General features: G+C 36.6%; 1 protein-coding gene across 1 annotated transcript in view; it reads right to left on the reverse strand.

The window, feature by feature from the left end:
- LOC575556 (multiple PDZ domain protein) overlaps positions 1 to 25,254 on the reverse strand; it is an 83,397-nt gene that overhangs the window by 20,011 nt on the left and 38,132 nt on the right. The window contains exons 18-28 of the mRNA XM_030996296.1: positions 24,047 to 24,260; positions 22,964 to 23,175; positions 18,327 to 18,720; positions 17,005 to 17,200; positions 15,841 to 15,960; positions 14,805 to 14,974; positions 13,853 to 13,965; positions 12,962 to 13,081; positions 1,791 to 1,874; positions 945 to 1,020; positions 288 to 372 (exon numbers count right to left, since the gene is read on the reverse strand). Of these exons, the coding sequence (XP_030852156.1) occupies positions 288 to 372; positions 945 to 1,020; positions 1,791 to 1,874; positions 12,962 to 13,081; positions 13,853 to 13,965; positions 14,805 to 14,974; positions 15,841 to 15,960; positions 17,005 to 17,200; positions 18,327 to 18,720; positions 22,964 to 23,175; positions 24,047 to 24,260 (1,784 nt within the window). The remainder of the gene's footprint in view (positions 1 to 287; positions 373 to 944; positions 1,021 to 1,790; positions 1,875 to 12,961; positions 13,082 to 13,852; positions 13,966 to 14,804; positions 14,975 to 15,840; positions 15,961 to 17,004; positions 17,201 to 18,326; positions 18,721 to 22,963; positions 23,176 to 24,046; positions 24,261 to 25,254) is intronic.

Here is a 25,254-nt window from a genome sequence, read left to right on the forward strand (position 1 = left end):
CCCCTAACTAACCCTAAACCACCAGGGGCCATATTCTGAAAACAATTTCATCTTTTATGGAAGGAAAATGATACTAATCGTCGAAAACAAACTTAAATTGCATGGAACTATGATCCCTTACAACAGGTGCTTGTGCAGATATCTCTCAATGCAAATGCAGCCAGCTTGGCACAGACCTTAACCAATGACTTGTCCTTATTTTGCTTTGTTATGATGATTAACAGCATTTTACAAACATAAAAGATAGCATTATTTTCAGAATACCAGTCCAAAAATTAATTATTTACCTAAGGCCCAATCCTCTGTCTCCTTTGTTCAGTTCAATCGCATGCAACTCTCCGTCTAGGTCACTGTATCTCTGACTCAATTTCTCTGAAGAAAAAAATTAAAAAATTAAAAATATAACTATGTATTGATCATTTGATTTTAGGCAGTTTGGACATGGCATTTGGAGGTTATACTAGCATGAGAAAGGTCTGAGACTTGCTCAAATGTAGCTAAAGTTGGTACTTGAATGAGGTTTTTATACACTTTCTTTGATGCAGATTATAGCATTTTGAAGTTCTTACTGAACAACCTAAATTGTGAGAATGCAATCAATGTACCTGAAATGCTGGCGAATTTTTTAAAATGAAAAGTATCATGAAGTTTCTTTGGTTCTCATTGGCATATTAAGCAATCATGTTCATTATAACCAAATACATTTGATAATGTTATGCCTGAAGTTTCTCCAATTCTTCAGTTCTTATTGAAAAAGTCATAACCGAGTAGAGTTGATAACCTAAATATGCATGAAGTTTCTCCAGTTCATATATCATTTTTAGTTTACTAAGCCATTGCCTATGTGAATCGGATGGTCCATGTACAATGCCTATGGGAATGAGAGAATTCAGGAGTCAAGGGGTTAATCATGTAAACTAAATAGCAAAACAATTGAGACTTACTCCAAGTGTATCCAAACTCATCTTCTGATTCACTGTCGCTCTCTCCATCAACTTCCCGGCCTTCTTCAGTCGCATCCTACAGGAATTAAAAGAAAGAAAAAATCTCATGCTTTTAAGGGACTTAGTAACATTGTTCAGATGAGAGAAATTGGTGCTAAGGTAGCGACTTCAATGCTAGATGTACAATTAAAGAAAATCTGAAAGTTTGAGTGAAAACGGACCATTATTAGTGATAAAAATTGGGGAAAACTGATCTGATCGCTTAGTTAATTCTCCCAACTATATTATTACAATGTAATTACATTTTAGGTAAATGTAAAACGTCACAAGGCAATGAATTGGCTCTATATACCATTGCAGACATTTAAGTGTTAAGCGATTTTTAAGAGCCTGTTTTACGTCTTACTTTCATGGAAAAACAGTTGGGAAAATTCAAAAATGGTTGGGAGAACTTTGAGTATGACAGTGAGGCTTCATTTAAAGAGAAAGCAATGAAACATAATTTTGAACTGCGATTAAAACCCATACATAAAGACCGCTCAAGAGAAACATGGAAAGTGGTCTTTTTATAGGCTGGTGGTCTTTATGTACAGGTTCCTTTAGTACAGGTTTGATGAGAAACCATATAGGGGAACAAAAATATGGTCTTTATAGACAGGTGGTCTTGTGATACAGGTGGTCGCTAAAGCAGATTTGACTGTAATTATATGTTGCAGTAAAATTTATGGAGCCCAAATGAAGGTAAAATAACAAAAACTTACTCTAAATTGCATTTTCTGTCTTTCCAGGTAATTGACAAACAATTGTTTCCTTTCTGAAATGAGGTCATCCTAATCAGTTACTTACCAAATTGTCATCTGATTCGGCTCCTGCTTGGACCACGGTTGCCATAGCAATGACACTACCTCCATTTGTGACATCATCCTCCATCTGTAGACAAAAAAAAAAGAAGAAACAACAAAAGATATATTACAAAAACATTGCACATACCAAGTTTAAGAGAATTCTCTAACATTCTGGTAACAGATTTCTCAAAAATGCTAAAATTTCTGAATTCTGTACCAGTTTACAATATACTGAAATGCATGCAGTGTATATTGTTGTCAACTGATATGTACAAATGCAGAGATCAGAACAAATTTCAACCCACAAACTTTTGAAAGACTTGTGTACCTTAAACTCAAAACAGTAATAACAAGATTATTACATTTTAAAAACAAACATGTCAGCACTGACGTACACATATATACCTGTTAGAATACATTGCAATACCCATAAACTTAAACATAAAAAGGAATGACATAGACAGGTGAAACATCTCCCTCAAAAATGCAATTCGTAGGAAAGTTTCACTTCTATCCAAAGTCCACTAAAAATGCATTAGGGAAGAAAAAAACGAAAAGATTCAAAGGAGGCAAATTTCTATTTTATATATATTTTCTTGCCTGACACCTTACAATATGTTTTTTTTATAAAGCAGATATATTTACTCATAATTCAACAACACTTTCATTTCTACTCGGAACTGCAAATAAGGTGCATTTCAGAAAGTATCTGTGAAGAAAAAACTTCGTAAATAAAATGCTTCCTAGCATTGATAGATAGAATTTCTTGATTCGCAGTTTAAAAAAAGTAAATTTAATTACAAAATTGTTTAACTATAATTTTGTAATCATGTCATGTTGAATGGTCCTTAAAGGGAGTGTAGCTTGACAAATACTGGTTAACGTCATCTACTGTATGTTTTTTTTTGGACAACTGCATGTAAACAAATTGACTTGATTAACGGTAGTCAGCGACTTAATCTCTACATGGTCAGCGATCGCAAAACAGACCGAAGTTCTCCTCATGCTTCGTTTTCATGTATGTTGCACGAATGTGATTGCTGCGGTCGCGTTGTCTGTAGTCATTTATACCCGATTGACCCGGGTCAGGCTACGGGAAAGACACGTTCATGTAGTCCCATCAGGCTACACTCCCTTTAACATAAGAAAGGAGAACTAAACAAGGTATACACCATGTTATACAGGAGCACACTTTACAGATACAGTCAAACCTGTCTGTAGCGACCCCCCAAGGGAAACACAAAAAGTGGCCTTTGTAGACAGGTGGTCTTTGTAGACAGGTTCCTTTAGTACATGATTCAATGAGAAACCGTTTTCAAGGGAAACTAAAAATGTAGCCTTTGTAGACAGGTGGTCTTTGTAGACAGGTGGTCTTTGTAGACAGGTGGTCACTAAAGCAGGTTTGACTATCATTATGCACACTATTACATCTCATCTTGCACTGAAATGCAACAAGGTCAATGATGAGGTCAGCTAAAGAAACAATTCGTACTACGTACTGGGCAGGCTCATACAATGGCAAACCATACTAAAAATGAGCACAAAGGATAAAGAAAATTGAACAATTTTCAACCCCCTCAACTAGATTACAGTCAGTCTGCAATTGAACATGAAACAGAGTAAAGTTACATGGTTGTAAAATAAATCCAAACTGTCTCTTTAATAAAAGCAATTAATCATATAAACTTGGAATACTAAGTAAAATACGCATTTTAATTATCAAAGAAAAGAGTCGATCATTTACGCAGTAAATGCACTAGCTTGTCCATTAATCAATCGTCAATTAATCAGATAGACTTAGAATACTAAGTAATACATGCATGTCAATTATCAAAAAAAAATAGTTGCTCATTAATACACGGTAAATTTATTAGCTCGTCCAACTGCAATATGCCTAGGAAAGAAAACTTTTTTCTTATTTTGCCTATTTTCTCCTTTTGATTTAAAATGTACCATATAATGACACAGATGATGTTTTGAATAATTTAGGGTATACATTTCAACCTTACTCAAAGTTTCACCACAAAAACCAACATATTTGACATAGACATAATGATTTACGAGAGATTATTCTGTACATTTGAGGAAAATGTACAAAAGCCAAATAAATCATTTTTGAGGTGAAAATGAAAAAAGGACAATTGAAAAATGCCATTGGATTTTCATAGTGGTAGTTGAGCCATAAATAACACAAAAAGGCATGGGAATTTAAATGGTGCAGAAAAAAAGATTGTGCATAATTAAAACTCATCTCACTTAAATCAAAAATGCTTTGAAAATATTGTGCAAAACTAAAAATATGAAAACAGGGTTGAAATGACATAAAATGGCCAACATGCTTGACTAAGTTTGGAAAGCCATTCACTACCAATGAACAACTTGAAATCTATAAACTTTAATCTCTCTACCAGAAAATTGTCCTGTTGTACAACTTGTCTGCCATAAAATCAATTTTCTCTGAATATACAGCTTAATAGTACCACTATTTTTTAGGAATGTCCTTATTTTGTCTGTTTATTTTGTTGCCATCTTGTGTACATGTGCAAATTACAAGAAATGACTTGATTTTATCAACATGATGTGTACTTGTCGGAGAGCCAGGATACAAATGAATGAATGATTGATGCTGTAAAGAGGGAACAATTGTACTACTCTCCAAAACCAGTGAACATGAAGCAACAAAATAAGGTACAAAATCATATATAATTATTATATTAATTCATGAACATGGATATAAACAACGCCAAATGCAATTGCAAAGCAGCAGATAAACAAACAATAATTATGTTTCCAATAAGTGGAAGGACGTAATTGGTTCAGGGAAGGAATGTAGTGGGTGCTGTGGGTGCTGTGTGTACAGGTGGTGTGTTAAACAATGTAAATGACTGTTATGAGGTTTTTCAAGAATTAACATAACACTTTCTGTGATGAATCCTTGTTTATGGTTCGATTAAATTTCTAGTCTAGAAATACTGAAGAATTGGGATGCAAAAAGTGCAAGTGCAAATGCAAGTGCAAAATGTGCAAAATATGAAGCAGAACAAGTTATTATCGCTATGATTTAAGTTATCGTGGAAATGAATTTGAAGTTCTCCATCCTTTCCAAAACAATCCTTTTCTTGCCATCCGTACTAGAATAAAAATGATAACCTTTTGAAAGAACAAAACTTAATCCCATTCCTATATGTTGAAGTTGTAAGCTTAATTCATTTTGCTCTCTATCAGAATCTTATATGTTTACTGAAGCAAATTTGTGTCAGGATGAAATGGTTTTAAATATTCTAAATGAAATTTTTAATTTTCAATTCAAAGGCATGGTACATAAAGTCAGTATGCATGCATTGTTATCAAATTAGATACAAAATATGAATGCTATCATGCACAATTGTTGAAAAAGGAGGAATTAGACTCGGATTAAAACACAAAATGGTAGCAGGACGGGTAAGGTTAGATTTTGAATCATAAAATCATCACAATGTACAATAATACAAATAAAATGCAGCAAATTGAAAAGCTGAAGTCTGCAATAAAAGGGGGAGAAAGTAACGCATGCAAAATAAGGCTACTGCATCCAATTTGGACTTACTTTTCAGAGTCTGTATTTCGACAGTCCCACACACTCTAATCTCTGTATGGTAGAGCGGTAACACTCCAAAAAAGTTATGGGTGAGGAAAAAAGATAAATGGTAATTGTAGATTAAGTCTTTGCAGTCAAAAGAGACTTTGAATAGGCTCATTCTTTGAGATGCATTTAGACAATACTGGTCTTAGTCTAGACCTAAGTCTAAATATTTAGGACTTGGTCTACCTCTTTCCTCATCAATGCAAGTGTTGAGTCCTACCTACGTCTAGATATCTCAATGCTTCTTGCTCATTGTGAAATATCAACTTGGGCACCCATCAAGGAATGAACATTCAAAAGAAGCATTTTAAAGGACTAACAATATAATTTGTTTAATTACTTGATAAAAGCTGGTACATGGGGAAAAAACTTTACAATCCTCAAAAGGAAAGTTCTATAAATGGTTTAGCAAAAAACTAATTTGAACTGGGCCAGATATATTTTATTCTAATCTAAGAACTTCTAATATATCCGATGGTTACCTCCCATAATAATATTTCCTTTTTTTCTTGGAAAAAAACACACTGAGAGCTAATTAGCATCTTTATAAGAATTAATCTAGTATGTGAATGTTATTATTAAACACACAGCATGCATTCTGACTTACACATTGTGTGTGTCATCACAAGATACGGTGTATGTTCGTAATGTGGACTGGATACGTTTCTCCTCTCCTCTCCAAGAACTCAACAGCGAGGGCAGCATACTATCATTGGCTTTAATTTAAATTCAGGCCTGTCTCTTTGTGCGGGTGGAATCGTTAGTCTTATGTGTGTGCAAGTGTTGAATGCAGAGTGCCGGTATTGTATATGCGTGAGGGATCAAACTTTGCAATTTACTGATAGCATACAAATTAAAATTACAATAATAGCATTTTAAGATGACATGGTGGAACCCCCCCCCCCCCCCCAAAAAAAAAAAATGAAAGGCAAATCATTATTATCTGTTCGGAGCCATAGGTGCCTTAATTAAAAATAGTTACTGCCCCTGCAACTCTAAACAGATTATATTATGTGGAAATAGACAGAAGGTGATGGATAGAGATAGAAAGAGAAAAATAAATAGAGAAAGAAAGAGAGGGACAGAGAGAGAGAGAGAGAGAGAGAAAGAGAGAGAGAGAGAGAGAGAGAGAGAGAGAGAGAGAGAAGAGAGAGAGAGAGAGAGAGAGAGGGGGGGAGGGAGAGAGAGGGAGGGAGAGAGAGAGAGAAAGAGAGAGAGAGAAAGAGAGAGAGGCAGAATTGAGAATAGAAAACAAAAATAATAACATACGATATAGCCAGTTAAGACTGAAGGGGAAAAACATAATAATATTTAAAAGAATGAATGGTTTGATGGGGCGATGAATGTATATTTTTGATTGGTACTTATAAGGGGGGGGGGGGGGGGAATATTCCCAACAATCCATTTTAGTCATGCACCAAAACAGGCCTCAAAGTGTGTACACAACAAGCAATGCACATTAAAGTAATGGGATTGTTTGTTATTGTTATCCACATGAGTTGTTGTAGTGAAAGTGGTAGTGGTAGTGGTAGTGGTAATGCCTGTAAGTACTTTAGCAGAAGCAAAAGTAGTAGCAAATGTTTAAAAAACTGTGGTCACAAGCTTAGCTTTGGGAAGGGGTCAAAGGGGAAAATAATCTTCTTCTCAGTTAATAATTAAAAAAAAAAATTAATTTGCTTAATTTATCTACTGTGTAAAATGGACAGGGGTTCATTCTAAATGTTCATTGAAATGTGGCACGGTAAATCGTCGCAGAAAACAAGAAAGCCCATCGGTAGTTTTTTGTTTGTGTAAAATGGATGGCAACTGTGCGCAACAAAGGCCTTGGGTATATTCACTGAGCTCTGTGTTATAAGATTGCATAGAAGAAATAGATGGGAAAAGCAAGTCGGAACATACAATGTGAACTTTCATTCCAAAGATAGCTTACATCTTATTACAAGGCAGCAATAGCAGCATTTGCTAGCTCAGTTTGGGATTTTGAATGGTTCTGAATAAATGTTAGGCACACAATTAAGTGCAGTTACATGCAATGTCAGAACAAAAGTTTAGACTGATCAAAAGTAGCAAATCAATTTCGGCAAATATATTTCATGTATAATCTAGATGGATCCAAAAACAACATCAATGAATCGCAACATTTCTCTATAGGAGTGATATTATTTTATTACGCACTAATATTATTAATACATACTCGTCATCTGTACCAATTTCAATAAATAAAGTTTAATATAAATGAATACATTGATGCTTGTGTTATAGCTAGAATGCTGAATAATCTGGAATCAAAATTCAATATTAGGCAGGTAAATTACACTTTGTTTGAATTAATACAATAATTGGCAAGCTAACACTCATTTCTACAAACCCTTCGACAATACAACCTAATATATATATACGGTATGAACTAACCAAGTGGCAAATATGTTTAGAATAATCTATACATTTTTTGTTTATTCTGCAGCTTCATCAAATTGGCAAGATGTGAATTACGATATAGCACACGAAAATATGAAGGAAAAAAAAGTAATGAAACACTAAACAAGTTATAGGTGAGTCTTAGCTAGCACCAAGAAAGTAATGCACTTTGATTTTGGTACACAAAATCCCCTGCTCTCTAATATAGTAGGACCAATATCATTGCACTAAAACACAAAACACATTTTCCTGCAGCTTTTCTATTTGTGTCATTTCTTTCTTATTTTTTCCTAAGCGCTTTAGGTCTGTCTTCATCAGCTTGAGTTTGCCAAATAACCCGCTATTTTCAGACTCGAGATACTATCCCGAAGCTCAAAATTGCGTTTTCACCCGACTGATACGCTCATCACAAACTATGTATGTAAGTATATCAATCTACATGTACATGTACAAAAATAAATGGTGAAGATAAATTTGGGGGAAAGATATATATCGCCTGCACTTCACGTCAAAAAATTGTCCATCCTAACAAAAGTTGATGTAGAATACATTCCTATAACTGCTGGCTACTGGTAGATATATAATGCTTCTTAAATAATAATAAATGTTGTAAGAACTACCTTTGGTCACAAATAGCTAGAAAAAAAGGAGGTAAAAGTCTGAGTACTTTACACACTTCTTAAAGGTAATTGCTTATATCAGAATAATCTGTATTCATCTATCTGAATATACAAACTGTATCAATATGTACTCAAATCTACATCAATACATTGAAAATATAAACTGATACATGTATACAAAATTACGTCTGAGATTTAGAATACATTCACATAATAAATGGACAGTATTCTGCGACGGAGAGGGTATATGAATTCAGAAAGAAACAGATTAAAAATGAGATAAAGAAAGAATGAGATCTGAATAATGATCAACAATACCAACTCTGACTTCCAAACTACTATATACAACAAACTTCTGAATATGGTTTCCCTTATTACAAATACCATATATCTAAAAATATTTACATCTTCTATTTATTGTCTACTCTATGACATATCTTTCAATGTACAAAAATATTGAATACACTTTGCAATCGCCAATTATACCATCCTATCTATAGCATGTTGAATACCAGACAAATATGAAAAGTATTGAATATAATTTTTTTAAATAAAGATGAATTTTGAATACTGAATATTGATGCCATGAAGAGACGAAACACAAAAATGATAAGATTAAATATAAGAAGAACAAGATAAGAACATAACTGTGTGCTACTATTGTACCACATGTTTTCATTAAAGACAGATTTGTTTAATAATATGTTCATGTTAATGACTCTGGCCAAAAGCGGTTCTAGGAGGGGGACTGGAGTGCTCACGTCCCTACAGCAAATTATCCTGACTTTAAATGTAGTTAAGCAAGACACATGTAGAAAATTAATGCAAGAAACCCCAGAGCGCCACTCCCTCCAATAAACTGTTTGATGCTTTGGTAGGCTCACTGACCAAACAGTTGTTGTGAACTTTAAATTTTGCTTCATTAGAGCAAACTAGACCAAACTAATATTGTTCTATAAACAATGTCTCTGATACAAGATAGATCTATGATCTAGGCTAGTAGGCTTCACAATACAACCCTAAGTTTAAACTCAAGTTTGGAACAGTAGCTAGCACCATGGCAAGAGGTGCACATTAAGACACTATGGTGTTACAAATTTAAACTGAATGTAAAAAAAAAAAAAAATTAGCAAATAGTTTGGTAAAACTGAAGTGTTAAAAAAATAATTAGCACACTATTTTCAAGAAGAAGCATAAGTTACTCTGATGTTTAAAGGTGAAATTCAAAGAAAATCACAAATATGTCAACTAATGTATCACTAGTAACTGGTAAGCTAACAGATGGCCATCGTACAAGTTTGAGGTCAGCTACATATCGGGTGATTTATAAAAATAAAAATACAACCACCTCCATAGCAGCTGGGATATACGAGAGATTCGCCAGAAAAATAACGATGTTTTAATGACGTCACAACAGGGACCAATACTGCCCAAGCAGACGACATCCCATAAAGAATGAACATAATTGCAAAGCTATCATTTGTCAAATTATAATGAGTTTAGTGTATATAAATGTACTGGCACGTCAAACCGATCAAAAGGGGACATGACCCGATTCTGATAACTAAAATCTTTTACTTGTAAATACACAGGATAGGGGTTAATTAACAATCAAAGAAACCAGACTTTCAAATTGAAAAGCCCCCGGATTGATATTAAGGACGGCATTTGTTCCCTCTTAAAACGCCGAACATACCGCGGTGTCTGCAGCTGAATATACAATGGCGTCTTATTTTGTTTACAAGCGACAGATTCCTTTATTTTTGTATCGCTGCATTTGTCATCAAAATAAAAACATGCGCGGGGTTTAGAGTGAGGCAATAGATTATACATTTAGCCTGACGGTAGTGAAGTAAGAGAAAGAACTCAAGAGAAGATGAAAACACAGGCACTGAAAATGTGTGAGATGTCATGGGACATCGTCTGCTTGTGCAAATCATGTCCCTGTTGTGATCTCACACATCTCAGCAGCGTTCGGAGAGCTATTCAGGTGCTATGCCGGGGCTGTATTTAGGCGTTTTGTAATTTATAATAATCATTACTTCGAATGTTTCCAAGCATTGAATTTTTATAACCTTGTCGAATCAAAGTTTCAACTTTGCAATAATGAAAATAAAGCTAGATTTAAAATCAATGAATATCTACTTTAAAAAAAAAAAAAAAAGCTGCACACTATTCCAAAGCACCAAAAGATAAGAGGCAAGATTGAATTGTTCTCAATGACAAGGAAATCCTTCAGAGGCAGTGGATTTACTATCAAGTCTGATTCAAAATGATTTCATGCTTTTCTTTAAAAAATACAACAGAATGAAAATTATGACGTAAAAACTAGTAATCAACTTTGAAATAGTGCCGATTCTGCTGGTTACAAGCGCATAGAGAAGTGATCCCTGTGTCAGCTTGAAAATGACATGATTATATAAACCGATTCAATCATTATTTCTTTTCATGCAATCTTTTTGCATGTATATGTATTTTTCTTGAGACAAGTAACAACGAAACAGTAAAATGAATTAGAAATGTGAATGTTCGCGAAATACATATAAGATATTGAAACCTTATGAATAATATCACAGACAGGCCTCCATTTCATCTGATGTGTATTAAATCTAACGCTGTTACAAACTTTCTTTGTATGATCATTAGATAAATGTGATTATTACCCGTATCAGACATCTGAGCTGGTCATTTACAAAACCGTATTGCCCTAGTTTTCACTAGCAGTGGGAACGGAGGGGTATATTCTTTGTATTTTCCTTGGTCTCCCTGCGCATATTGACTTTGCGTGTAGAGACGAGTGAAAATATACCTTGGTATTTTCCACGGTCTCGCATTTTCATTGCGCATCTATTAATATTATGCGTACGAGAACCTGCGCACTTTGCGCGCACTGTATTGTGACGTAATAATCAAACCAAATACACACTGTTTGTAGTGTATCAAAAATTTTGTCAAGCACTGGATGCAAAGTGTTGGTTTGACAAAGTTTGTTCAGTTCTTGAGATTGTCATGGTGGATGTCTGTATTTGCTCTAGATGTCTGATTTGGATAACAATAAAAATATTGACTGGCTTTACTTTCGGGGGATATCAGAAATATTGACCGCGCTAAGACCATATTGCCCTCGTCTTTCGACTCGGGGCAATATGATCTGAGCTTGGTCAATATTTCTGATATACCCCTCAAGGCCAGTCAATATTATATAAATATATACTTTCTGATAAAATTGAGACAATATTATTGCCACTGAGTTTGGCAATGAAGAACTTTTTCAATGATAGACACAAATGCTACAGATGACTTTAGCATCTACATGTGCTGAAAGATTAGTATGATTTCTTTTATCAATACAAGCAAATATTGAGTGATTTCAAGTTACCGGTAGGTGTTTAGCTGGTGTTAGTGTTTAATGAACACTAACACCAGCCCTAAACACCGAAATGGAAATTAGCTGGTGTTAAGGATTTGACCACTAAATATCGTCAACTCACAGTAGCTAGTGTTATCGATTTGTCGTCTGCTGAACCAACCTCTGTGGCTGGTGTTAATATCTTACATACAAATGTCCTATTCACTAACACTAGCCCCTAGGGATTACCGGATAGCAAATGTTAATTTCCAGTTCGGTGTTAGTGCTAAGCTATGGATATTGATATCAGTATCAGGCTCTTAATTTCATCAGCAATTTTTTAGCTTGATTTAAGAGCTCTTGACTGCTCTAAAAACTAACACTAACACTAACACCCAACTTGAAATCACTCATTGCAGTGGGTCATCCCAACTGGAAGTGCTTTAAACACCTTTTATTTCCTTTCATTTTTCTTCCTCTCTATCTTCATTGCAACAGTTTCTTTCTTCTTTCTTTGCATGATCAATGCTATACACGTTCCATGTAGTCATTACTATTAATACAACTACATCTTTGCGGGAACTTCAACCAAGCATAAACCATTGACATCTTAACGTAGATCACTTACGGAATGTTTAAAACAAGGATTCAAACACTGCAACGGTTTTGCTCATGAAGGGGTACAATGTAGTGTGTACTTTGGTGAACTTTGAAATAAAAATTGCAGCAAGAATCATTTTCATGCTCTTCCTTTCATTCGTCATCAGTAGATTATGAAAAGCAAGGTGCCGTATGGGATTATACCAGAGCAGGATAGAGAGCAAGAGAGAGAGAGAGAGGGAGAGAGAGAGAGAGAGGGATAAAGAGAGAGAGAGAAATACTTGAGTGAGTGAGACAAAGAACCCAAACAGGCACTTTAATGCAACGTCAAGGAAACAGACAAAGGGGGCCAAAAGTATGACATGAAAAAATGTAAAATATAAGGATGAAAAAGTACAAGACCACATGAAATGGATAATCCTGAAAGAGGAGATTGGAATTTGAGAGATACTCTGTGCTGAATACATGAAAGGAGAGGGGGTATCAACCCATCATTCAAAAAGCCTTGAAAGCTGACTGACTCGGCTTGCACGCTTGACCAATGGAACAGGGGTAGGACTTACGATTGCTGCCGGAGAACCCAGGGTCAGACTCTGGACCTGGAAGTGCATGGGGTTTGTTGCGTTGCGGATGACCGCCACCGCCTGGTCGTGCGTTGCTTCTCGCAGGTCGCAGCCGTTCACCTGGATGGGATCAAGGGTGAAAGGGGGAGACGAGACATGAGTTAGAGTGATTTTTGTACAATAATTCGACGTGCTATATTATAACTTGTTTCAGAATAATGACAGTGGCAGAGATATGAGTGAGTACAGATATAAAACTTTCTCCTCTGTTTGTATTCAATTTCAGGGGATTACAAGATCGTGAATCATGGATGCGGAATTTTGAAAGGGAATTTGTAGTTTTATTATCCTAATTGTCATCATCCCGTTTTGAGTTTTCCAGTCCAAGCTGGGCAGCCCTTAAGACAATCATCCTCCTCTGCATCATTATCATTATCATCAGCACCATCCCCATACTCACCACCATCATCATCAGCATCATCATCATCATCATCATCACCATCATCATCATAATCATCATCCTCTTTTTCCTCCTCATCATTACTATCACCACCACCACCACCATCACCACTGGTCATCATCATCATCATCATCATCATCATCATCATCATCATCATCATCATCATCTTCTTTTTCCTCCTCATCATTACTATCACCACCACCACCACCATCACCACTGGTCATCATCATCATCATCATCATCATCATCATCATCATCATCATCATCATCATCATCATCTTCTTTTTCCTCCTCATCATTACTATCACCACCACCACCACCATCACCACTGGTCATCATCATCATCATCATCATCATCATCATCTTATTCATCCCTACATATATCCTCTACCAATGATAGAAACTATGGATAGCATCATCTCTCCTCTCACCTCTAGAATTCTGTCTCCCGTCTTGAGTTGTCCAGTCCTCCAAGCTGGGCTGCTCTCCAGGACATGCTTGATGAAGATGCCTTGAACAACTTCACCATCTCCTCCAGCACGCCCTAAAAAGATGATAAAAGAAAAAAATAAACAAAAATATTTCTACCATTGGATAGGTTGGTTTCTACATTCTAGTTTGCTCCCAGATATTAGCAAGCAAGAGTTAGATGGATCATTAGCATTGCATTTTTAATTTTTTTTTTTTAAATAATGAAGAAAGAATAAGTGGCTAACACAAGCTTGTAGTTTTGAACCCTGTCTCAGTACCTATGTGTTGATGAAGCATGGTATTTACACTGAACACTCTTCACTCCAAAGTACAGAGAACATGGACAGATCTATTCTATGTTTGTGTACACAGATAACACCTGGTGGGGTTAACGATAGGCTTGAGTTCTGGTAATGATAGAAAATAAATTCCCACAGAATCCAGCAAAACTTACACTGGGAATGTTCAAAATTACAAATAAATTACATATACCAAACGATTTTGGTTGAAAATGTATAGGGGCTGAGTAATGAGCATAGAAAGATAAGGAAATCATTTAAAGTATTAAAGCCCAACACCATGTGTTTCACACAGGTCACTAGTATGTGCAAATGAGGTTTTTGTGAGTTTGATTTTGTTTTATTGGTTCAAACAATCCAGGATGAATTATAGCTATGTTCTCTTGACAGACGATGCCCATACCAGAGGTCAAGATTAGCTTTAAGACTAGGATAATATTACTCATCACACATAGTGGCATTTTTAGCCCTGTTCATGTAGTTGCAGCTGTAAAAAACGATATTAATATCATTCCCATTATCAAGTAAATATTATTGACCAAGTAGAGTTTCCTTCACAATCTTTCATGAGAGAGAGATAGAGAGATAGAGAGAGAGAGAGAGATATGCCTACCTCCCACGATACTGATGCCCAGGCTTCGTCCAGGCTCCTTATTGACTGTCACCGTCTTCACATCTCCCCATTCACTCTCCCCTGAAGCTGCTTCCTCACTGGGTGGGGTCTGGCTTGGAGGGGTTGTCATGGTGATGTCCATGCTGGAGTTGGGGGTTATGGATGGACTACTGCTTGTACAAGGAAAGGGGAAAAAACCCATGGATTTCAATATTTTTCCAGCGCTGTAGGTGGTTAGAACTGCCTACATGTTGGATCTGATATATTATTTTTTACTCTTTCTTCATTAAATTTGAAACAGCTCTTTGATTTGTTAAGTCAGGGAACAAGGTTTGTATTATTAAACTTGAAAACTGAAAAGGAGAATTACACTCCACGCTTGAGAAATTGTATTTGTAATATGGATACAGGATTCTGGTCCATGCACCAAGATGAAAGAATAAATCTATTCAGATTTCATTTCTATGGTCAGTTAATTCACCCATGATATGTACATATAGGTACATCTTATTCCAACTACCCACCCCTACCCCCCTACCCCCCCCCCCCCACATGACCCATGGGTGTAGCACAGCTGGGAGACTTTTGTAGAATAAAAATATGAAGGAGTACTGTATGCTTGGGGATCTCTCATGTGCAGAAACTACCCTTTTCACCACTACTAGCTTTCAAATTACATGAAAAATATGATTCTTTGTTTAATACTGCTCTTTATGTCTGAATGAGTCTCAAGAGCTTAAAGACGCTATCCGTGCTTAATTAATGCAAAGTCATCGTGAATATGCGTACTCCACATACGATGATGTCATCAAGTCGATGGCAATTTTTTAGGTCGACAACTTCCGATTTTCAAAGCTTTGGATTTTAGTTTTCAGAGAGCTAATACTCCTCTGAAAGACACTAAAATGGCATATATAATTGATATTATTGTAATCCAAGACTAATATGCTTTCCGTTGATATAATCATTCCATTTCATTTTCAGTTCGGATATGCTCTTTAGTATTTTCTCTTTCGCTTTTTCCTGGTTCTCCTACCTGTCTGTTGATCTGACGACGCTGGAAGCACGGAATGCAGAGAGGGGCGGGGTACCCATGGGGGACCCTGAGGAGGATTCTAAGAGACCAGCGGCCTTGGTGGCTGGAATGTAGGTCACCCTGCAAAAGGTCAAAGTGCAAGTCATTATTAGAGATAATAGGCACATTTGTATAGCGCTATGATACTACGTTTCTAAGCGCTTTACATTGTAATTGGTTTTGGTGGTGGTGGTTATTTTACCTGACTGCTAAGAAAGCATAAATGCTTGTAAGTAAGCAACCAGACGGCCGACGGCTTCCGGTCCTCTCCAAAGGAACCTGGTAATGAGGATTAATGCCTTACCAAAGGGTACTAGCGCATCGTCTTGGTTTCAAACCCGGGTTACCGGATTACGAGACCACTGCTCTACCAACTGAGCTATCACGCCTCCTCATTATTGGTACCCAGTCATTAGATTCAATTGCTAATCCACACATATTCTGGCCAGGTGCAATTTTAAAAGTGCACACATGCCAATCCATTAACGGTCGCATCCTACCGGGTACCCATTTAACACCTGGGTGGAGTGTGGCAAATGCAGATTAATGTCTTGCAAAAGGATGTTAGTGCCATGGCGGGACTCGAACCGGGAACCATGTAACTGATTGTAAGTCTGCTCCATCACATATACAGTCAAACTTGTCTATAGCGACCTCCCAAGGGAAACACAAATAGTGGCCTTTGTAGACAGGTTCCTTTAGTACATGATTCAATGAGAAACCATTTTCAAGGGAAACAACAACTGTGGCCTTTGTAGACAGGTGGTCACTAAAGCAGTTTTGACTGTATTTGAAACATATAAAAATGATCATATGTGCAACGGGAAAACATTCCTAAATGTTTAAGAAATTCATTGATTGGAAGGATTCAATTTTGATTTGACAGATGATCTGCGAAAGATTTGTACCCAGGTGTCATAATTTGAAAAGAGCCCCTAAACAATGGCTGCAAGGGATATAATTTAGACTTAATTTAAAAAAAATGTTTATCAAAGTTATAGACTTTTTGATCTTTGGTCTTTGAAGATTGAAATTCTAAAACAGCGAAAGTCATAAAAATCTTCCCAGTTCCTCATGTTTCAACTCGAGGGCAACACGACAACCAAGCATTCAAGAAAAACTTACGTGATATCTGTCCCTTGAAGGAAACTCCTTCTGAGCACCCCTCGGGCCGTGTTGTTGCTAAGGTTACGCATGCTCTCTCCGTTGACGCCCGTGATGTAGTCTCCCATCGAGAGGCGCCCGTCCTGCTGGACACACCCCCCACGGATGATGGACTTGATGACCACTCCGTTGGCCTTGTCGGCACTGACCGTCAAACCTAGAAATGGTCATTTGATTTGATTTGATTTGATTTATTTTTGTTTGATTTTTTTTTATCTTTTGCATTTTTACAAATATATAACAATCAAACATTTAAAATCATAATTATAACATTGAATAAAATAATGACAAAAATAAATGATGATGATGATGATGATGAAGAAGATGATGATGATAAGGATGATGATGGCCATTCTGCTTGGATGGGCTGAATGCCAAACCTAGAAAATTTATCATTTTTAAATAATGATGGCTGTTGGCCTTGTCGGAACTGACCGTCAAACCTAGAAATTGTAATTTAAAATCATAATTATAACATTGAATAAAATAATGACAAAAATAAATGATGATAATGATGACGGAGAAGAAGATGATGAAGATAAGGATGATGAAGGCCATCCTGCTTGATGGGCTGAATGCTAAAACTAGAAAATATATTATTTTTAAATAATGACAAAATAACAATACTTAGGATTCTTATTGCAGGACTTAAATACCCAAAAGTAATCGGCCAAAGTATTAAAATGTGACTTTCCAAAAGAAAATATGTTCTATAATGAAAATAATAACTATAATATCATGATGTTCAGGCTTGCCAAAAACATATTGTAGGCATTCTCCACTTCCTAGGGAGCATTCCTGGCATGTGCCATTCCAAAGATGAGCACAACGCTGAACGAACCTAACTGTGAAACAAAAATATGATTTGTTGCTAACTTCCATCAAGAAACAAACAAATACATGTACAACAATTTTGAAATTCATTCTTTAATTCAGCCTAAAAATCCCATCAAGTATTACATATATTTGATATTTTGGTCCACTAAGAGGTTTATAACAACCTACACTATGAACATGACGGACAAAGAAAGTGGACAAAATATACAATTCGTCATTCTACCCTCAACAATTGCTGTGGTAGACAAAGGAACATCCCTTCACTGCTATTATGTAAAAATAACTAGCACAGGTGAATTTGCATGTGACACCTGTTCTTCACATTTTACATAATAGAAGTGAAGGGATGTTCCTTTGTCTACCATAGCAATTGTTGAGGGTAGAATGGGGAACTGTATATTTTGTCCGCTTTCTTTGTCCGTCATATTCATAGTGCTAACACTTACCTAGTCCTGCGTTTGTCTTCTTCAAGACAATGGTTTCTTCCAGGGAGGGGGGCAGGACCACGTTAGACGACTTCCTCCTACCGATGGGCGGGGTTGACTTCATCGGCACCATCTTAGAGGTGCGTTCATCTGGGGTACGCTCCTCAGCGGAGGCCTGTCGATGATGTGAGACAGTGATTGAACCACCGGAGCTAAAGCTGCTAGAGGGGGAAAACCCCTTGGTGCCGGGAGGGGTATACCCCCTGGGACCAAGGATAGAAGCGGAAGTGGAGCGAGGGGAAGAGGAGCGAGGGGAAGAGGTACCGGAGGAGGACTGGCTAGGGCGGAGCACAGGCTTTGGAGGCGGCTTGGGTGGGGTGCGCTTGGGGTGGGGAGGAGTGGCAGGTGCCGAGGGCTGATAGTGGGTTATAACAACCAATGAAATGGTTCAAATGACAGGTGCGTTTGAAGCAAAAGGGTGCGTTGGGAGGGAAATGGTGTACAAACACAAAACCACACATTTTGGATGATACATTTAGCACAATTATCACACAAGTAATGAATTAATTGGATATTATATGAAAAGTAAAACCAGACAGATTAATTCAACAGAAGAAAGGGATAAAAGGTATAAATCAATGATCAAAAGATACAATAATAACAAAATCACAATTTCGTAAATTCAAGAGGACAAATTGATAAAAATTAGATCAATTATTGATAGCCACACAGAATCAAGATTAGTTCAGTTTTTTTTTTGGTTTTGATTTTTGCAAAGAAAGGGTTACATTTTAATTTTGGAAGGAGCAGGGTGCAGGGGAAAGGCGATACATAGGGGAAAAAGAACCAAAGAATGAAAAGCGAAGATGCAAATCAATGTCAGTATAACTTTGTTCAATGTAAATGAATGAAAATGCTAAATACAAAGATAACGTGTCAAAATGCAAATGTGTCACAATGTAAATGTGTCAAAATGCAAAATGTGATGTTTTTATTCTGTCTAGTATTCAGTAAACAACAACAACAAAATCAAACCACCGGTATATTCTTCCCTTGGATTCTTGAAGCACATCCTACAACAAATCTCACTAAACAATAAGAGAACGGAAAACAATAAATGTAGGAGGCCTGCTTGTATAATGGTTATTTATCAAAGTTTTTTTTAATGGGTACTAGTTATTAAAAAGATCAAATTTTATACAAAATCTCAGCAAATCTTTTTGTTTACCACTCACAGCGAACAGGGTGTGGGATTTATTTCTGTGCATTTTGCTTTTAGGACAAATCACATCAAACTAGAAAGTCAGGCATTTTGTGGTTAAAAGCAAATCAGTGTGCAATTTATAATACTTCTAATTGTCTACTCTCCATGAAGGTGACTACATGGTTTTCATGAAAGGAACCCTTAAGTCTACCCCCCCCCACCCACCTGGAAAAAATAATGTCATCTTTCTTTTGCCCTCATAATTCTTCTTGTTTTGGTCTAGCATGCAAAGTATTTCCATTATTATTGCTTCATATTGTAAAGGTTAATGACTGCTAGTAGTGCATGTGATGAAGTGCTGTATTGTGTCATTGCGCCAGCACAAGAAGATGCAAACAAAACCAACTATTTCCACCTCAAAAGAAGAGCAGACAGCAATTCCCTTCAACTTTAACTCAGTATTTTAATTTAAAGTGACAGATAAGGGAAAGGAAAGTCAAGTACAGCAAACTGCAGGGTGGTTTTTTCACTGCAAAGTCTTTTGGATGAGAGCAACACACATGTACAGTTGACAACTTAATTGTTATCATACATATATACCAATTTTTGTATAAAAATATGTGGAAAATTGATTTATCCTGATTTAAGTTTCTTGAGAATATGACAATTTAAAGCTTACACCTATCAAACTATTCAACAAAGGCCCTAGTGCGACCATGCATTCCACCTTTCATTCTTGAGTTACAAAAAAACAAAAAACATCAAATTTACAAGGGGTATGAATAATTTAGGTGTTAATTTTATGTATTTTAGGAGGAAAATAAAACCATTAAAGGAAACAATTCAAATGGCCAAGAAAGACTGGTGGTCTTTACAAAGGTGGTCATGCAAAGAAAGGGCCCTCTATTATGTGTGGTCTTTCTAGAGACCGTCATAAAAACAAGTTTGCTGACATGAAAACCCACTGAAAGTGTTTAAATGGGACGTCGATGAACTTGTACTTTAATATGATGGTTTCGTGAAACGATGGCCAGGTGGATAGGTGAATAGTATTCAATAGTTTCCATTTTGACAGGTGCCTCCAAACTTATTATTTGGGGGAAGGGGGAGGGGAGAGGGAACTTTTACAATAAATTATGGTTTAAATTACAACATTTTAATCTAAAGGGGATAACCTTTTTTTCTCTATTTGCAATAACAGACCTACAAATTGGCCCCAAGAATAGTATTTGTTTAACAAGTAAGATAGGAAATCTGATACATGTACCTTTAGAGCATTTAACAAGGAAATCCCTTACTTTCTTCCCTTTCTCCTTTAAAAAAACAGTACAGCACTTATTTTCACATGGTGGTTATAAAAATCAAAACATTTATAGAGTGCAATAAAATGATATGTATATACAAATGAGGTGCGATTCACTAGAAAAGGAAAGATGAAAAGGAGACGAATGTCAACTTTCAGGTGCGAAATTACCTATTGAGATGGGGATATAGAGGCTGAATAATACAACACATTGATGAACAAATATATTTTTTTTTTAATTGTCTGGTCCCTGTGACTACAAAGAATGGGATGAGTGTGAAAGTGTACAAAAGGTGTGAGTTTTAAGTATGAAAGTGTACAAAATGTATTGACAGAGTGAAGAATAAAAGTATACTGCACAGCAAACTAGAATACACGTACATCCGATTCCTATTCAATGAGACATGGATGGGAACAATATATTGGGGTGAAAGTGGATTTTTAACAGTGGATTTTTTTGAATGGGTAGAGGGCCAAGGCAGGGAAGGAGAGGGACTTTCCCACCGGGACCTGTTTCTATCATCTCCCTGGTTTGTTTTATTCATCGTCTTCCCGAAGCACACCAGAGCTAATTGGGCAATTTCAAGCTGGATAAATCTGCACAATGCCATGCAAAACTGTGATGTCGAGTTGCCTAATACATGCAACTCTCTCAGCTATTTTATCTTTTCCTTTTGATTTCGCACAGGGATGAAGCAACTATAAGGCATAAAAAAAAAGATGTTGTATTGCCCTTTGAAATCTTGAAATCTATGGTCGGCTTTAAAAAAAAATCTTACGTGATATCCATCCCCTGAAGGAAAGTCCTTCTGAGCTTTTCTAGAAAAAATTGTTTAATAAATAAAAAATATGTATTCAAGCAAAACACTGAGATATATCAGCCCAAATAGGGAGACAAAAAAGAAGGAAAAAAAGGATTTCTGACCGACCGACCCATGTCTTGGCACCTAAAGGGCAATACAACATTTTTTTTTAAAAGCCTAATCTTGGTTGGAGAAAGAAAGCAGCGAGCTCGCATTCCCAGCAAATAAAATAAGACATTTCACATCATGCAATAACTTTGCTACATTAGTCTCAAGGCAGGGATGCAGTGCAAGAAAGGCTGAGTACAACATTTATCATCTATTCATTAATAAATAAGGAATACAAATTAAAAAATCTTTCAACTTTCATATTCAGAATGATAAAGAATTCAGCTAAATTAGTGCATAAACCAGATTGTTCATTTCATCTAATGAAAAATAATAACAATGCATTATTCAAATCTCAAAACTTCAATGAAACTGTCTAGAGTCCTATTTTTTTCTGTAAGCACATCAAGTTAAAAAACATGCATGAAATATTGAAATCAAAACTTTGAGTAGAAAATGTGAGATAAGGTACTCAAGTTCAGTTTTAAAATTGTTTGGAGTATGATTCAGAAGTTAATCAAGGATATGTAACTGCATGCTACATTCCATATGTATATAAATACTGCAATCCTCTCAAGTTTATGTTCTCATACAAGATGGTATCATTATGACAGTGCTACTTTTGAAATATATGGATATATCCACTTTGCTCTATCAAAATTATGCATAATCTGAAAATGTACCAATCAATTCACTTTTTGTTGCCAATTAATATGTGGTGATGCTTTTTAAAAAAATGTAATAAATTTGTCATTTTACGCCCAGATATTTATATTCTTTAATCTAGTGATAAAGCAAATTGGCTATATCACAATGAAACTATTATTGACAAGTTCAGCGCAGACCATCACTATGCCAGTCATTGAATCCCTAATGGTTTAACCTAATCTAGGCCCGTTGAACAAAAACTTACCATTGATGGTAACTTTGCCATCAATGCCAACTACCATGGTAACAGGGCTCAACAGCCAATCAAAATCAAGGTTTCCATGGAAGTTACTATTGATGGCAAACTTACCATCAATGGTAAGTTTTGTGCAACAGGGCCCTGATCTTCAAACTTTGGTGTAAATATGAATGAAAACCACATGTAGGAGGTAGCGAGCTCTTTTGGTGGTAAGAATCTAGTCTCTGATACTAATCAATGACATCAATTAGCACGAGTCAATCTTCAGCTTGGTGTTAGTGTTAACACCACAAGGATTATAAACACCGCACCACTTTCTACATGCCATCTTACCTGTTCTATGGCCACTGTTCCAGTAACACCGGGTTTGACTGGTGGAGGGGGTTTAGACATCGGTGCTTGAGGCTTGGGGCCGTCCGACACTGTTATAGATGACACCAGATCGGGGGGCATGGTTGGGGGTTGGGTGTCAGCTGGTTGGGGTGTGGGAGGGGCACTGTGGGCAACAGATATTTTTGCTGCCACTATTGCTGGTTCTGCAGGTACTGTAAAGAGAAAGAATGGGAGGGGGGGGGGGATAATAATACAAGGAGATATGATGGCTTAGTTGTAGAGCAGTGGTCTTGTAAGTAACTGGGAGGTCCAGGGTTTGAAATTAATTCAATGCGCTAGTGCCCTTTGGTAATGTATCAATCCTCATTACCAAGTCCCTCGGACAAGACTTAAAGCTGTCAATCCCCCGGTTGCATACTTTCAACTGAAACATGCTTCATCTTCCCTTCCATCTCCCCTCTCTGCATTTTCTATCTCCCTCTTTACACCCCTCCCCCTTCCCAGACAACTCTGTACACATTAATGATGAGTGACGCATCCACAGTTTGCTTTACATTTCTCCAATAACCCATCATACTTATTTCAAAGTGACTCAGTAACATTGTTGAAGGTTGATGAAAAAAATGCATAATTTTTGTCAGAAATGATACTTATTATATTCCTTCTACTGTACTAACACTTTAACATGCAAAAAAGTCCTGAAAAATTCTCAAACCACCAAGATATTAAAAGGCGTCACTGTGCGGCATCCTCTAACAGTGAATTCTCCCCACCATATTTGAATTTTCCCAACTGTTTTTCCACGTAAATAATACATAAGACAAGCTTTTAAAAATCTTTCAACACTTAAATGTCTGGAATATAGAGCCAATTTATTGCATTGTGATGATTTACATTCACCTTGGGAGAATTAAGGAATCAATCAGATAAGTTTTCCCCCATTTTTTATCCTTAATAATGATCTGTCTTTAATCAAACTTTCAGAATATCTTTAATTGTACATCTAGCAATGTAGTCACTACTTTAGCACCATTTACTCTCATCTGAACAATGTCACATAGTCCCTTTAATAATGAAACATACCTTCTACGGAAATTGGTTTGACTTCCACCTCCATCTCCTTCCCCATCTCCCTCTCTGCTTCCACTAACTCCCTCTCCGCCTCCTCCATTGCTTCCTTGGCCATCATCCCAGCAGCCAGGGGCGAGATGTCAACGTCCGGTAGCATGGGCGTGGTGGAAGGCATCGGGGGTGGCGACTCCTGGACTGTGGTGGGCGTGGCACTTACCACCTGCGTCTGAGGAAGATACAAGCAATGTGTTTTTTTGTCTTTAACATTTGAGAAAAAAACAACAGCGTTTGACAAAGAAGATACTTTCTGCTGCTTTCAAGCTATTAAAGTTGCCCAAGCGTTGGTATATAGAGGGCAGCATACGAACGTATGCACGGGAGCATAATACCCATTGGCTCAGTGTTATGTAGTGATCACCAAGTTACCTACTCCACGAACGACTATATATCCACGCATGAACATCTTTTAACAATTGACATTAGATTAGTGCTTATCTTCTCTCTTTCAACTGTTTTCAAATACTTACCATGCATTATGGAGTATTGTCACTCAGACAATTATGCAAACAAACAAATACTTTTTCCTCAAATTTCATCAGGCTGATATTACAGGTCCAGGGGGTGTTTCACGAAGACTAAGATCGACTTGAAGTTGGATTCAACTATGGCAGGCCATCAATGCCACTGTTTGCCAAGCTGTTTGCTCTCACCATTATGATCTTTAGATATTATCTTTTCCTTCAATAATGAATTATCAAAAACTTTAAATTCTGTAGGTATGTGACCATGATTTGTACGTCCCTTGAGAGACAAATGCCAGTAAATGGTGAGAGCAAACAGTGGCATGAACGGCCTGCCATATTTAAGTCCAACTTAAAGTCAATCTTAGCCATTGTGAAACACTCCCCAGGACTACATGTAGCGTGGGCCCCAAATGATAAAAACTGATCTGTGGCCTGGAAGAATGTTACATAACATAGATATTTTGAAAAATCTGCCTGACAAAGACAAAGACTGCAGGTAACAAGGAAGTTAGTGCCATCCATGGAACGGATTGTAAGAACCTTTTCTTTTCAATAATTGTTTTCAAAGGTCTTACCCGGGTTCCAAACCAATGCGATGCGCTGGTGCCCTTTGGCATCTTTAGATATTATCTTTTCCTTCAATAATGAATTATCAAAAACTTTAAATTCTGTAGGTATGTGACCATGATTTGTACG

Source organism: Strongylocentrotus purpuratus, unplaced genomic scaffold, assembly GCF_000002235.5.
Source record: "Strongylocentrotus purpuratus isolate Spur 01 unplaced genomic scaffold, Spur_5.0 spur5_contig_855, whole genome shotgun sequence".
In the NCBI taxonomy this organism is placed as follows: Eukaryota; Metazoa; Echinodermata; class Echinoidea; order Camarodonta; family Strongylocentrotidae; genus Strongylocentrotus; species Strongylocentrotus purpuratus.